Source organism: Typha angustifolia, chromosome 2, assembly GCF_048772165.1.
Source record: "Typha angustifolia cultivar Huaian chromosome 2, ASM4877216v1, whole genome shotgun sequence".
NCBI lineage: Eukaryota > Viridiplantae > Streptophyta > Magnoliopsida > Poales > Typhaceae > Typha > Typha angustifolia.
Genome location: NC_133240.1, coordinates 10,026,279 through 10,041,765, shown reverse-complemented (window position 1 = coordinate 10,041,765; position 15,487 = coordinate 10,026,279). Strand labels below are relative to the sequence as shown.

Below are 15,487 nucleotides of genomic sequence, written 5' to 3'. Positions count from 1 at the left end.
TCCTGCTCAATGCACACTAAACAGAATAATCCCTCAAGCTCATAATCTTGTTGCTGACTTCGTAGCATTTTACCTTATATTGTGAGATGTAAAGGGGTTTGGCTTGAAGCTTATTGGCTCAATTCCGATCTAATTTAAAATACTTAATTATATTTCGCCCTTCTGGATTTTGATTTGATATTATTTTATTTTTTATATTATAAAAGTATACAAATATCTTCATAGATATTTTAAAAGAAAAATGTTATGTTTCATTAGCTGATAATTTAAGATTATATATCTATTCTTATCTACTAAACATTTTTCTTTCTCTTCTTATCCATCTTCTTCCCTTCGTTTTTTTAATTTTTAATCCTCAATGTTTATCTCAAAACTTTCATCTAAACTCATGCATAGGAAAAGACACAAAAATTCTAGAAGACGTGAGGAAAATATAGAGAGATAGGATAAAGAAATTTAGGACTCGAGGAGGAGATCGTTTGGGAAAGAAGAGGGGAAGATCTTTTGTAGTTTAGCCTAAAACATAAGATGAGGACAAAATTATTTAAAATATTTTTTTAACTTTTATAAGAGTAATTTAGTTTATCTAAAAATAACATACTGTTAACGTATTTGGCATATGAGTTTTAACTCACGGAAACTAATATATAAGTTTATTTATAGTTTTTTAAAAATTTAAAAAGTTATTTGTACGTTTTCTATAGTACATGAGCAAGATGACACTGAATCAAAGTATACGAGCCTGCTCTCCTTCATGGCCCTCGGCCCAGGGCCCAGGGCCCATGGGTTAATCCATGTCCTTTCCATCGGGTTGTTTGAAGATACCCGTCGTCGAATCGCAGCCAGCACTCGGCTACTCGGCTAATCGACTAATCGGTGCGCGGTCCCGTACTCCTGCACAGGCACAGGCACAGGCACAGGCACAGGCACAGGCGCAGGCTGCTCTCTTCTGTCCGAGAAAGAAAAGTAAAAGGTAAATAGAAAAAAATAAAAATAAAAAAAATAACAAGCCCGATTCACGACCCAAACCCTTTCCACGCCCCTTCTTCGAGGCCCAATCGATTCCCTTCCCTTTCGACCTCACCGTGAAGTCCATTTCCTCGCCGACGGCGGACGACAGCCTGATCCACTCCATCTTTTGGCTCTTCGACTTTCTCGAGGACGGTGAACGACCCTAGGGTTTCCTCATCTCATCACTGCAAGAGAGTGCAAGAGAAGGGATCACGACCTTTTCCCTAGATCTGGCTCCGGTGGGTGCTCCTCCTCCTCCTCCTCCTCAAACATATTATATAGGGCATAGAAGTAGATGCAACATATGATACTTTGTTCTTAGGGCATAGAAGTAGAGGAGATATACTTTTATCGGTTTACTACTCATATTTCACCAATGTATAATATGACCTTTATGGAATTTGGGGAAAGATATTTAAACGAATTCATCTAGTTCGCTACGGGTATATGGCTTAATCTTTCTTCAATTAAGATAATGGTAGATAACACCATTTTCTGTTTAAATAGATGTTATAATCATACACATGACTGGATTCATGGCAGATAGGAGGAGTTGTTCGTATTCAGTGTTATTGGCGAATGATACTATATCATCGTATAACATATCTGAACCCAAGTTAAGATTTGAGGCTGCCGACTTTGTTCTGATCTACAGTAGAAGTTGATGAATGATCAATTTGCGATCTGGTGACGTATAGGGACAAAAGTTATTCACTCTGTTCACTAGCCTAATTTGTAATGAACATATTTTAGGAAAAGCAATTCTGTACGCATTGTAGATCCTTAACCGATATACAGAATCGTCAAAGAAAATCTTTTGTATTCAGTCACATTTCAAATTATGTTGTCCACCCTCTAAAGTCATCCAACTGTATCGAAGGTCAAGTTTTACCACAAGAGAGCACTGTGGAATCCAAATTCCCGCACATAATATTCCTCATTTTACCTTATTTACCTAACCGCTTTGCAATTCAACTTAGCTATTGTTAGAGTCAGGCTGGTAACCCAAATACTGACTTAGCCAGAAGCAGTAATATGGTCGATGCAGTGAGGAAGTATTGAGAACCCAAGATAAGGTCACAGCAAGCTGTCCAGAATATAGATATAGCTTCCTGGAAGTGCCTCCCTTAACCCGATAGAACTTGGTTGTGCTTGCTTACTTGACTGGCCTGCGAATGTCCTGCAACCTTCGATGAGGCTTTGAATAGAGTGCTCCATTTGGATGGCGTAGAAAGAAGGGCACCAAGGTCTTTAAGAAGATATTGCACCCAAGTGAGTTCTATAGTAACCAATGACAATGAACTGTATGACAAGTGCTTTTCCTTGCGTAGATCCCATTTCAATTGGAACTCAATGAGTCGATCCGCCACTTGTTCTTTTACTCTTGTATATTGTCAACATCCAAGTGAAAAAGGGAAAAAAGATAATACCTAAATTCGAAATTCAAATACTCCATCCAAGATTGCCTCTGCTATTCTTATACTAAATCAATTAAGGTAGACGTGCAACTAAGGAAGCATGACTATATTTTGGTTATTGAGGCAATTCAAAATATTTTTACCTACGACCTCCTCTGGGCTTTCGGTTCATGCACTTGGCAAGAACTAATTTGACTTCCCTAGCATGACTCTGTGATTGTAGGAGATATATTTTAACAAGTGATTGCTGTGCTTGTCTTTGAACAGATTGGAAGCCAGATATATGGTTATTTTGATGTTTTATGGCATTCAAGTCAATAAAAGATCATGTCACTGCTCTCGATCTCAGAAGCTCTTTATGTGGGGGAAGAAAGTTCAGGAGCAAAGCCAACAGAAGACATGCTGGAAGATCCATCATTGCTACGAGTGGATTGTCCATGTGCAAAGGCAGCAGATAAATTGTCAGATTCCTTATGTGATAGAAAACAAACCTTAATAGAGGTTGATTTTTCTCAACAAGAACCTAACGGTTATCAATTAAATGGTGGAAATGATGACAACCTACGAGAGCTTTCCAGCTCCCCTCAAGAACGTATACACAAGATACTAGATGGAGTTCATGTTTTCAAGATGCCTCCTTCAAATAACGAGTACTTTCAACAGGTGAAACAGGATGAACAAGTAAGGAGTGAACATGAGGGAAACACTCTTATGGGAGATATTGATTCTGATGGATCCAAGGTATTCAATGGTATCTTGGATGAGGAAACTACTTTTTGTGAAGAGGTAAAGTACAATGAGGAAATCATGTGTCTTACGACAGAGCCACACAGCCCATCTGATTCGCAGTCTGGCAAAATAGGTGGCTTCTATCAACAGGAAAAAGGAGTTAAAACAGCCAATGGCTCATGCAAGTCGATTGACAGTGCCTTACCTGCTCTAAACACATTCTCAAGGGAAGAAACAAATGAAGGCAGAGACATTGTAGATGTGCAAGATGATGAAGTTTCCACTCAGACTGATACTTCAGATTCTCATGGACAGAATCATGACCAATCTTCCACATTTCATGAATTACCAGACTTCGCTCGCAGGAATGATATTGAACAGGACAAATTTTATATACAAGGGAAGGACAATAAAATTCTTTCATCTTGTAATAGCTCATACATGGCTTTTCAAAAGATAGATAGCACAGTGCCTGATAGGAATCAAGGGAGAGAATTATGTGTTCTGGAAGGAGAAAATTCTGAACAAGATCATGCTGTAGCACTCTGGGTAAAGGTATTTTTTGACGCTAAAATCTCTAGAATATCTTGTTTGCTACCATGATTATTGTGCTATTGAAGCATCTTGTTAACTATTGGGCATGGTGACTACCTCTGTTGGATTTTTATCTTTATTCAGTGGAACAAATGATTATGACTGGTTGTCGGCTAATTGTGTGATGAGTGCTGACACGATTTTGTCTATATATTATTTATCTGGGTTAGATTCATTTGCACTGAAACATGATGTTGTGGTTGATGCTGTAATCTCTTTATTTATGCCTTGCATTTGTTAGTTTTAGAGGTATATGTGTTATTCATTATAGAGTATATTCATTTTGTTTCCATATCTTTAGAGAAACTAGTAAAATTTCTTTCAGCTATATACTATTCTGACACTTTTTATTTCTCCCTTGAGAGTAGTGGAGAGGGAAGTGGCAAACTGGAATTCAGTGTCCTAGAGCTGATTGTCCTTCATCAACTTTAAAAGCAAAACCTACACATGAGAGAAAGAGATACACGATAGTTTTTTTCCCTCGTAATAGAACATATTATTGGGTGGATATGCTACTTGTTCGTCCAATTGAGGAGTTACCAGTGCCACTAGCTAATGGGACCCACCGTAAATGGAGAAAACTAGTTAAAGATTTGACTGTTCCTCGACATTATGTTATGCAAAAGCTTGCTATTGCAATGCTTAATTTCAGTGATCTGCTGCATACAAAGGTCGGGTGTTACTTACCTATACAATTTTTGCCATCGTCATAGTCATCCTTGCAAGGTGTTTTACTTATGTGGAATTAATTTTTGCAATAGGCTGTAATGGAGGATGCACGGAAGGCCACAACTTGGAAAGAATTTGCTTTGGAAGCTTCTCGCTGCAGTGGTTATATTGATCTTGGAAAGATGCTTATAAAACTTCAAAAGGTAAGACTGAGAATCTTGTAGCACTTTAGCAAGCTTTCTTTCTGTGTGATACTATTTTGTTCTTATGGTTGCTATTGGCAACAATATTATTTTGCTTTCAATTGCTATGCCTTTCACTTTCTTATGTTATGCACCATGATTGCATTGGTATGTTTAGGGTAATATTTACAAGGGTTAGTTACACCTTGAACCCCTTAGGTATAGGTGATTTTTGGTAATATTTACAAGGCTTAATTATATTTTGACCCCTTCAACTATAGGTGATTTTTTACTTTTACCCCTTATCGTTTTTTCTCTACAACTTGACTCTCTCAACTATTTAATAGGTCATTCATTAAGGTTTTTAATAGAAATATGTCACATGTTCGGCACCTAACACCTACGAAGCACGTGACACTTTGTTTACCCCTCCATATCGGTGTTCGATACATATCGAACCTCGATACGACATTGATACGGCCCGATAAGTATTATATACAATTATGATACGATGCTAATATGACTTTCGATATGGCTCTGATACAATTGTATATAGTTTCAATCAACGATGGTCGTGCCGATCAGCACGAGGTGTGGCACGAGGGGTACCTCATGGCACCCCTCCTAGCGGCGATCGGCTCGTCGTCGTTGCCTGTTGTGCCGAAGAGCTCCGTCGATGAAGGCATCGCGCATCCCACACAGGAATGTCCAAGTCCCAGCCTCAGCCTGAGGAGGAATAAGACCTTGGGCGGGTTGGGGCGGGTGAATAAAGAGTTAAGTTGCGGATTCGGATTTGTGTTAAGTTGCTTATTCGGATTTGAGTTAAGTTGCTTATTCGGATTGGGTGAATAAAGAGTTAAGTTGCGGATCTAGATCTAAGTTAAGTTGGAGATTCGGATCTGGATTCGCAACTTAACTCTTTATTCACGCACCCTGGCCCGCCCAAGATCTTCTTCCTCCTCGGATTGGGGCTGGGGCTAGGGCATCCCCACGTGGGACGCGACGACGCCTTTATCTCCGGCAGCAAACGGCGGGTGACGACAACGAGGTCGAAGAGTGAAGCGCGGCTAGTCACGGCCATCTCTTGTTCCAATACATTATCCAATCCTTTATTTTGGCTAATAATTGATATAAACTATATACTTTATTTGTATATACGATTATCCAATCCTTTGTGATACTTTAAGACTTTATTTATTTGATAATGAATTAAACATATAACTCAAAAGCCATTTAAAGATCCAAGTTAATTGTAAATTAATAGTTGAATTATGTTTCAATATTTCACTAATATTTTGAGTTTCATATCATTTTATTACAATATTATTCTAAAGTATTAGATACTAAATCTGTAGCTTTTCTTTCTTTTATCTTATCATTTCGAGGATATAATCATTTTTTACCATATGATATATTGGTTGATAACATATTGAAAATATATTATTTATTAGCATATCCATAACATATTCATATTCTACTTTTAAGAATTTGTCATATCCCCACATTCGCATCCTCGTATTTCATATCCGTATCCATGCTTCATAGCCTCACAATCATTATTGATCAAAATGACCTCAATTTCAACCTTTTCTTTTCCTCTTTTCCCTTTTTTTCCTCATGTTTCTCTTAATTCCAACCCTAGGTATAAATCTCACCACCATAATCATCATCATCCCTCTAGATCTACTCCTCTTTCTTGCAAATCCAAATCCTAGATATAGATCTCACCCTCATCACCAACCCCTCTAATTCATCTCACCCGTAGCTATAAATCCCACCACCACCACTAGACATGATCAAATGGCCCAGCCCGCCCATGCCCGGCACGGTTTGGACCGGGCTAAGCCCGGCCCGGACCCGGTTTAGGCCCGGCCCGAGCCCGAGCCCGAACTACCCATGGGCGGCACGGGCCAGCCCTTTGCCCGCCCGACCCGGCCCGAAAGCCCGCCCGTCTGCTACAGTGCTTTGCCCGTTGCTACAGTAATTTACCATTGCTACAGTAAAAAATATTTTAGTATTATACCATTTTGCATTATTTTAAGCAGACTTTTAAAAAATTTTAATTTTTTTAAATTTTTTTAAATAGAGGAATATAAATATTTAAAAAAAAATAAACTAATAGTTAAAAAAATTCTAAAAATAGCTAAAATATGGGTTGGGCTGAGTGATTGATGGGTTGGGCTGGCCCGGCCCGATCTCTCACGGGCCAACGGGCGGTAACGGGCTAGGCTATTCTAGCCCGGCCCGAACCCGGCCCGGCCCGAGTTATTAATGGGTCGGGCCGTGAACAAAGACTTAAGCCCGCTTGGCCCGAAAAGTCCGGCCCGAACCCGGCCCGGCCCGCCCGGTTATCATGTCTAACCACCACCACCACTGTCAACACTTATAATTAGGGCCCTTTTTGCCTGTGATATAAACCCTAAATCTTAATCCTTTCTTTCTTCTTCAACCCATTGTTCTCCTCTTTTTTCTTTCAAATTTTTTCTTTTAAACACTAAGAATAACAAATACTCTACGACCATTACTAATCCCATTGCACATAAACATCCTAGTGGCATATTAGTTATTTGTCAATTTTTGTTAATATTGGTTAGGGGTTCTAATGATTTTTAGATAGTTGAGGGGGTCAAATTGTATGAGAAAAAAGGATGAGAGAATGAAAGTGAATCACCTATAATTTAGGGGTCAACGTCTAATTATCCCTATCTACAACTAAAGTGACATAGTATGCTTCATCGCAATCTTTTAGAATTATTGCTGACTAGAGTATCAGTCTGTTTTGAGTGCCTTGCTTTTCCATTGTCAAAAATCCAGAGTGCTCTACAATTTGTAATATTTCGGTTGCTTGTCCAGTTCCAGAAATCCAGTGCTCTAGAATTTGTTATAATTCAGTATATAGATGGCATTATCAAAATTTTGAAATTTCTCACATGTGGTGGTAGCTGTACCTTGAAATTTTTGGAGGTTTCTTGGAAGGTAAAAGCTATACCTATTAATGTATTGAAAAAACAAAAGCTGCTCTTGACATTCTGTGTACCCTTTCATCAAGGAGATTCTGGAAATTGACATATGAACAATCAACCTATTACATTGGCAAGATGTTCGCAGTCTCACAGCTATACTGCACATTATTAGAACTGGCAAGTGAACTAATGGTTGTGCAAACCTGAAACGGAGGTTGAGGGAAACATTTATTTCTTTAGTATTTTTCACTTGTTGCTCTTATGGGTTATGTTTAATGCACTTGGATCATTATTATAGCTCAAGGCTTGTAGTCATGATTGTTGTTCATTTTCGTTGATGTGTTTTGGCATGCAGATGATACTTCCTGGGTATATAGATGGTCATTGGTTGCAAGCTTCTTTCAATTTATGGGTACAAAGGTGTGAAAATGCACAAAATGCTGAGTCCATAGAAATACTTACTGAGGTATGAAGTTCTTATTTCCTCTGTCATTTGTAATTTTGTATTTCATTATGTGAGAGCTATAATTCACATCATTTTATTCATATAAGTTGAATATTATTTCCATTGATTGCTATAATTTTGGTAGATCATCTTGGTTGGGTCACGCCATGCTTCTTATAATAGTAGTTCATGTTGATTTATGAGAGATCATTTCTAGCAAATGTTGTTTACCTTTTTAGATTGACCACTTTCAGTAATGTTTAACTATGCGTGCTCAAATTTATTATTAATTTCTGAAATTTGATAATCATAAGAAGACACTTTTGGAAGCTAGTCGAAAGTGGTTTAATTTTGATCAAGTTTCTTTATGCATAATGTGGCATTATTTTCTACTATTTTGTCCACTCTTCTGTCTCTAAGAACTAGCATGATAATAGTAGTGTGTGGAGCAGATTAGTGTGTACATTTATTAGCGTAAACTTGTCTTCATTTGGTCTACGTGGAATTACTAGTGTAGCATTATAGCTGTAGGATTTTGTTCTAAAGCTTGTATATTTTAGTGCTCTTGAAATTGTCTAGATATTAAACAGTTAAAAGAACAGATTTTTGTATTTCTGATATGGCAAAACAAGATAGTGGAAATGTGGAACCAAAAGTATGATAATATGAGTAGTCAGATTTGGGATGCATTAACCACTTTTGATCAATCATGTGCGTAAGAGATCTGTAGTCTAGACTCTAGATAAATGATTTGAGTGTCTATTTTACTGCTTATTTTTTTCTTACTATCTTTCAATAGTGTATTTAGGATTGATTCTAGTATTTGTTGGTTTTTTTCCCACTTTAGCGCAAAAAAGTATCTGCTTTGTCTCCTAAGAAAGTGGGCAGCGATCAAAATATTGAATAAAGTTACTAGGCTGTTGGAAAGCATTGTTTGATTGACAGATGACAATTTTGGTGGCTCACAAGCTAGAGTTATTTTTATTCTTATTCTACTTGGTTTTTAGTTTTGCTTTTTCAATGGTCTTGTTAAATTGGCAGCCATGTCCCATCATATTAAATTTTTTTCTTCTTAGAGTAGGTAGGCCTTAGTCTTCCTCTTGCTTGATCCTTTTTCTTGTGTTTCAACCAGGAACTCATGCAATCTGTCCTTTGGAAGAAGGTCGAGGAGCTGTGGAATGCACCTGTGCAGCCTGAGTTAGGTCCTGAATGGAAAACGTGGAAGCAAGAAGTCATGAAGTGGTTCCATACATCACATCCAATTGCTAGTGGTGGTGTAGAGCAGAGTAATTGTGATAGTGCTGCCAGTGTGGTGCCACATGTTAGTAGGAAGCGCCCAAAGCTCGACTTCCACAGAGCAGAAACTTGTGTTTTAGAAACAGGGGATTTGTCATGCCGGACGACTTCCTCCCAGGATGACAGTAGAAATGCTATTTCCGGTAACTTTGACTGCCAGGAAAATTTAGAATCTACATCAACTTGTGAACCTTGTAAAGTTGAAGTATTACCTGGACCTTCTGAGGCTCCCCAATCTCACAGTTTGTCTGATCGATGGAATGAGGTCACTTATGAAGGGAAAGATAACAGGTTCATTCAGAATTATACAGAATCAGGAAGTGTCAAGACAACTCCATATAATGCACAAATTGTGTCAGGTAACAAATACCGCCAGTGTGCTGCTTTCATAGAAGCTAAAGGAAGACAATGTGGAAGGTGGGCAAATGACGGTGATATTTATTGTTGTGTGCATTTGAATATGCATTCTGTTGAAAAGCTCTCTCAGGAGGAAAGAGATTTCCCTGCTGAAGCCCAAATGTGTGAAGGTTTGACTACTCATGGTAGAAAATGTAAACATCGAGCTAGGTATGGCTCTTCTTTCTGTAAGAAACATCGTCTTCAAACAAACCATGATTTGTTTAAAACTGATAGCTTAGATAGAACCTCCGAGAGTTTGCTCAAGAGGGAAGATTCTGAGAACAAAGTCCTGGAGAACTTTTCTAGCTTAAACACCATATATAGCAAAGACTTCGGATTGACTGGAAATATGGAGGCTCCGATGCAGGAGAACTTGATTCAAATTGTGGTCGAAGAGACTCTAGATGAAAGGAATTGTCTAATGAATAAATCTGAGCTATACAATGCGCTACCTACTCCTGTGAAAAGCATTAGCTTGGATTGGCCACGTTGCATTGGATATTACCGTCAAAAAGATGGCGATGAATGCCAAGAGTATGCTAAGCGTCACACTTTGTATTGTGAGAAGCATGTTCCAAAATTCCTCAAACGCGCCAGGAATGGTAAGAGTCGGCTTATTTCAAAAGATATATTTTTGAATCTTCTTCAAAGTTGTTCATCAAGGAAAGAGAAAATAAATTTGCATCAAGCTTGTGACCTCCTATATGGGTTCATGAAAGGCAGCCTTTCACGCCAGCATTCATTTCTTAAAGCTGACAACATGGGATGGATATTAGCAGAAGCCTCCAAAGATCCAGCCGTGGGGGAATACTTGATTAAGTTGGTTTCAAGCGAAAGAGAGAAACTTATACAGATTTGGGGCTTTGATGCAGATAAGTCTAAGCAAGCACCCTCCTTGGAAGCCAAAGGATTGTCAACATTTGTAGTGAAGGAGAAGGAAAATGACCTTGCTAGTGGATTAAAGTGCAAAATCTGCTTTCAGGAATTCTCTAATTATCAGAACCTTGGACAACATTGGTCAGATGTCCACAAAAGGGAAGCTCGGTGGCTGTTCAGAGGATATGCTTGTGCAGTCTGCATGGACTCATTTACTAACAGAAAAGTTCTTGAGGGTCATGTGCAAGAGAGACATGGTGTGCAATTCCTCCAGCACTCGACAATTTTCCGATGTATGTCTTGCAATAGCCATTTCATTAGTCCTGAGCAGTTATGGCAGCATGTTCTTTCGTCCCATACTGCAGAGTTTAAGCTGTCAGACTATACCCAACATCCCCTGGATCAAGCTCTTCAACCAATAGTGGAGACAATCAATAAGCCCTTCCATAGTAACCATATCTCTGAGAAGGATGATGGATCACAGAAGTTCACCTGTCGATTCTGTGGATTGAGATTTGATCTTTTACCAGATCTTGGCCGTCACCATCAAGTTGCTCATATGAGACCAGGTTCTGTGAGCCACTTTCCACCTAGGAGAGGGAACTATCAGCTCAACCGTAGTAGACATTGCTACCCCAAATTTAAGAAAAGTTTTCGACCCTCATTTAGATTTAAGAAGCAGAACAGCTTTGTGATGCAGAAGCATTTTAGGTCTTCTGACTTGGTGTTATCTATGAGGTCAAGACCGCAACAGCTGGCATCTGAAACGGCAGGTCTTGGCTGGCTTTTGGATTCTTGTTGCTCAGATCTTGCACAGACCTTGTTTTCCAAGATCCAAAAATCAAAGTCTCGTCCCAGTAACCTTGAGATTCTGTCTATTGCTCGTGCTACCTGCTGCAGGTTAAGCCTTCATTCTTCATTGGAGGCCAAGTATGGAGTATTACCTGAGAACCTTTATTTGAAAGCAGCAAAAGTTTGTAGTGAGCTGAATGTTCAAATAGATTGGCATCAAGAGGGATTTGTTTGTCCCAAAGGATGTAAACCTCCGACAAATCCACTTGTTGCTCCATTAGATCCTCTCTCTGATAGACTTCTAGAACTTCCTGCTCCAATAATGGATCCTCCCAATGATGCAAGGTGGGAGATGGATGAATACCACTATGTGCTTGACTCCAAGCATTTTAATTGGAAGCCCAAGAGAGCAGCTGTACTTTTATGTGAAGATATTAGCTTTGGCAGGGAAAGGATCCCAATTCCTTGTTTAGTTGATGATGACATTAAGGATGCTCTTCACATCCATTTTGATGAAGTCTTCCCTAGTCAAGGCCAGGCAATTTCTATGCCTTGGCAGGGTTTTACTTATGTAACTGAGCGGTTGATGGTGCCTTCTCTTAGTCTTGATACAAAGGTACCTCTCTGAAATGGCTTTTGCTTTTTGTTATTTAATGGAGCATTGTTGCTATGGGTTAATGCAACATTTACGGTAGACACCATCATAATTTACCTTTCCTGTGCAATAGCTTATTGCACAACACTGTTTGACGTTAATATGTAAATGACCATTCCAACTATGTTTCTGCAGAACTCTCAGTTGGGCTGTGCTTGTTCGCATGCTCAGTGTTGTCCTGAAAACTGTGATCATGTATACCTTTTTGACAGTGACTACGAAAAAGCCGAGGATATTTATGGTAAACCAATGCATGGAAGATTTGCGTATGATGACAGAGGTCAAATTATATTGGAGGTAATTTTGTCTTTTTGTCAAAGGTCTCTTCTTTGTAGGTTACAAACCTTTTATATATCCAAATTATCTTTGTCTTATGTTGTGTAGTGTATGGTGCCCACTGGTAAGCTGCTCGTAGAGAAAAAGCTTGAAACTCTAGTTTAGAAATTTAGTTCTACTAAACAAATGAACGATTAGCACCTTGTTAGCCCATATTTGCTTCCTTCACAGTTTACACGGACAGCCTTCCAACACCATCACCAGAATTTTACCTAATACGGTACTTTTGAGTATAACCTGAACCAAAACATACTATTTAGTCGACCAGTATGTATCATGTTGTGTATGTTACATTTCTGATTTGTTCATAGAAGAGGTATTAAGTTAATATTTACCTGCTTTGGTATCCTACTACTTTTTTTCTCTTTTTTTGTTTGGCTATGCAGGAAGGCTATCTGGTATATGAGTGCAACTCTTTATGCAATTGTGATACATCCTGCCAGAACAGAGTGTTGCAGAAAGGGGTTCAAGTCAAGCTGGAAATCTTTAGAACCATAAAGAAGGTAAATTCCTATGTAGCCTTAAAAAGATCGAGTTCTTCGAGTAATCTTGTCTTCCTTTACAGGATTGGGCTGTTAGATCTGGAGAAGCCATCTCTCGAGGCACTTTTGTGTGTGAGTATGTCGGGGAGGTCTTGAATTATGACGAGTTGGGGAAAGGAAGAGGGAGGTCTCTGATTCTGACCATGCATATGAACTCATGGTTATTCATGACTTCTTTATGTTTGAGATAATAGGCTTAGATTCTTCAATATTTTCAGGCGTGACAACAACGAGTGCAGCTATTTGTATGACATCGATGCTCATATTGATCGTGCCAGAGGTCTGAGTGAAGGGACCGTCCCTTATGTGCTTGATGCTTCAAAATATGGGAATGTGTCACGTTTTATTAACCACAGGTAACACTGCTCGTATGCATATAGAAGCAGAACTACTTTCGTGCTGCTCACGAAGTGTGATTTCTTGATGGCAGCTGTTCGCCCAATCTTGTGAACTATCTAGTTTTGGTGGAGAGCATGGATTGCCAGCTTGCTCATATTGGTTTCTATGCGAGTCGGGATGTATGAAGTTTTCCTTATGTTCTTATGTGATGCTACCGAAGTTTTGATATTTATATATTTTGGACTTACTGAAACTCAATTGAATTGTTAGATTGCGATGGGGGAAGAACTGACTTATGACTACCGATACAAGCTACTACCCGGAGATGGACATCCTTGCCTATGTGGAGCAGCAAATTGTCGAGGCCGTCTATACTGAATGTTCCAGACATTCCCTAAATTTTTAGGTTCACCATTTTGGCTTTGCTAATTATTGCTATCATGCTTTGCTAATTCTTGCTCCCATGATAGCGGAGAAATTGATTCTTTGGAGTTTGCAAATGCAGCGATAATAGAGAATCTCATCATTCAATTTGTGAAGACAGATTATAAACTAGCCGAATGCAGCATCCCATTAGTTTCAGTTATTGTACTCTTTCCACGTATAAGTTGATCGTTTCTGGCAGTCTTTAGTCTTGTATAGCTAGCTAAGCTAAGCTTTGCTTGTAAAACATTCTCCATTCGATTATTTTTCCAATATCAAGCATCCTCAATGAAATATTCATGGAGTTGTGGCCCTATATTGTTGTTGGCACTGTATATAATTGAATAGCCTGGAACAGGATAACTAGTTGCATGTTGGAGCTAGGATCATAATATTGTCGTGTTGGTTTTACTCTCTTTGTTTTCTTCTTGAAGTTATGATGCTAAAATCCAAGGCAAGTAATTTGAACTTGAGCATTCTTCTGCTTAACCAACCTAGGCTTTTTAGTACTCAAAACTCGTATATATCAATTTTATGCCCGTTTGGTTGGATGTATGTGTAGATATTGTATATGTGGAAATGATTACAATCTTTTTTTCTTTTTTTTTTAAAAAAGTACCACTGATAAATAGCTCTCAAATTTATCATCAGATTATAGTGAAAAGAAAATTAGTATAAGTCCCCTGTAATGAGGTAGAACTTTTATTGCTTTTTTCAGGAAAGGTGGATATACTGTGTTTTAACATCCACTCTAATTGAATGCATGTTAAGATACAGCATACTATCTCAGATTAGTAGACAGAGACTCTAAATCTGTTGATCAAAGGGAGTGAATAATTTCTGATTAGAGGATTAAGCAACCGTCGTAAGAGAATATTTTAGTTAAAAATATAAGTTGGTGTAACATCTTTAGAAAACATCACCCTCTCAAGGCATTTCTTCTGGCTGGAATTCCAAAGAAATCACTGGTTTAAAAGTGCTAAGCTTTCATTCCTGCTTCTTTGCATTGGAGGTGCGTGCCAGATGGTTGTTGAACACATCCTGATAAAACCTTGGCGGTATTCGCGCTGACTCGGGATGGTGGACGACGTTAGGCCGAGTCCGACCCAACACGAAAAGGAAGTTGGTGAACATGATATGCATTTGGCATCAACATGTTGTCAATTTGTTGTGGTAGGAGAAAATTCATTTTGCCAACCGCCGCCTTTGTCGATCAAGGAGCGTCACCAACAAGGTGGTGATTTATCACCAGATGATTCTCGTTCTATTGATATATATTATTATATATATATATAATATCCTTTCATCGTGTTAATTGTTGGTTAATATATTTTTTTAGATCGATGCAGAGCCACAATTTATAATAAGAGATGAGATCTCATTTAGATTCCTTAAACAATTCCCTCTTAATTACGCTAAAAGGTAGCCATACCTATAAAACTCCTCCTCCAAGCTACACAGATATGGATGAATAAAAGTTACATACTATTATTATTATTATTATTATTAAGTATTATTACCGTCATGCCGTGCGTTACATGTAATGACCCGTACATTAATTAATTCCATATGTTGCTGTTGCTTTCACTGCGCGCTTCCCTTTCTCTGGTTCTTAGAGATACCCAATAAAACAGTATATGTAATTGTTTGAATTAGCCGATGGTATATATCCATGCATATTAATTGTTTTGTTTTCAGATTTATATGTATACTGACAGTATATATAGTACACCAGTGGTGCGTCACCATCATTAAATCACAATCCTCTGGAATTAATAACGCAGAGCGGAAGCCAGCTGCACCTAATCTAATTGTCAA

At 38.5% G+C, this 15,487-nt stretch overlaps 1 protein-coding gene across 2 annotated transcripts; it reads left to right on the top strand.

Annotated features, from left to right (window-relative positions):
- Positions 1 to 940: 940 nt before the first annotated feature.
- LOC140768407 (histone-lysine N-methyltransferase SUVR5) lies at positions 941 to 13,983 on the top strand. 2 transcript variants are annotated; one of them, XM_073108673.1, is made up of 13 exons: positions 941 to 1,250; positions 2,697 to 3,713; positions 4,121 to 4,423; positions 4,514 to 4,624; positions 7,922 to 8,032; positions 9,144 to 11,990; positions 12,165 to 12,326; positions 12,752 to 12,868; positions 12,931 to 13,034; positions 13,126 to 13,263; positions 13,338 to 13,425; positions 13,517 to 13,652; positions 13,752 to 13,983. In XM_073108673.1, exons 2-12 carry the CDS (start codon positions 2,757 to 2,759, stop codon positions 13,622 to 13,624), a joined length of 5,046 nt encoding a protein of 1,681 aa, XP_072964774.1. In that variant the 5' UTR covers positions 941 to 1,250; positions 2,697 to 2,756; the 3' UTR covers positions 13,625 to 13,652; positions 13,752 to 13,983. The 2 variants fall into 2 exon arrangements, with proteins under 2 accessions (XP_072964774.1, XP_072964781.1); XM_073108680.1 differs by lacking the exon at positions 4,121 to 4,423 and having other exon boundaries at positions 943 to 1,250; positions 13,517 to 13,983.
- Positions 13,984 to 15,487: the final 1,504 nt, after the last annotated feature.

Coding starts and splice junctions, on each gene's coding strand:
- LOC140768407 (XM_073108673.1), top strand. CDS start 2,757: ATGTCACTGCTCTCGATCTCAGAAGCTCTTTATGTGGGGGAAGAAAGT. Junction 12,327..12,751: donor GAGGTCAAATTATATTGGAG/GTAATTTTGTCT, acceptor TTGGCTATGCAG/GAAGGCTATCTGGTATATGA. Junction 13,426..13,516: donor GTTTCTATGCGAGTCGGGAT/GTATGAAGTTTT, acceptor TTGAATTGTTAG/ATTGCGATGGGGGAAGAACT.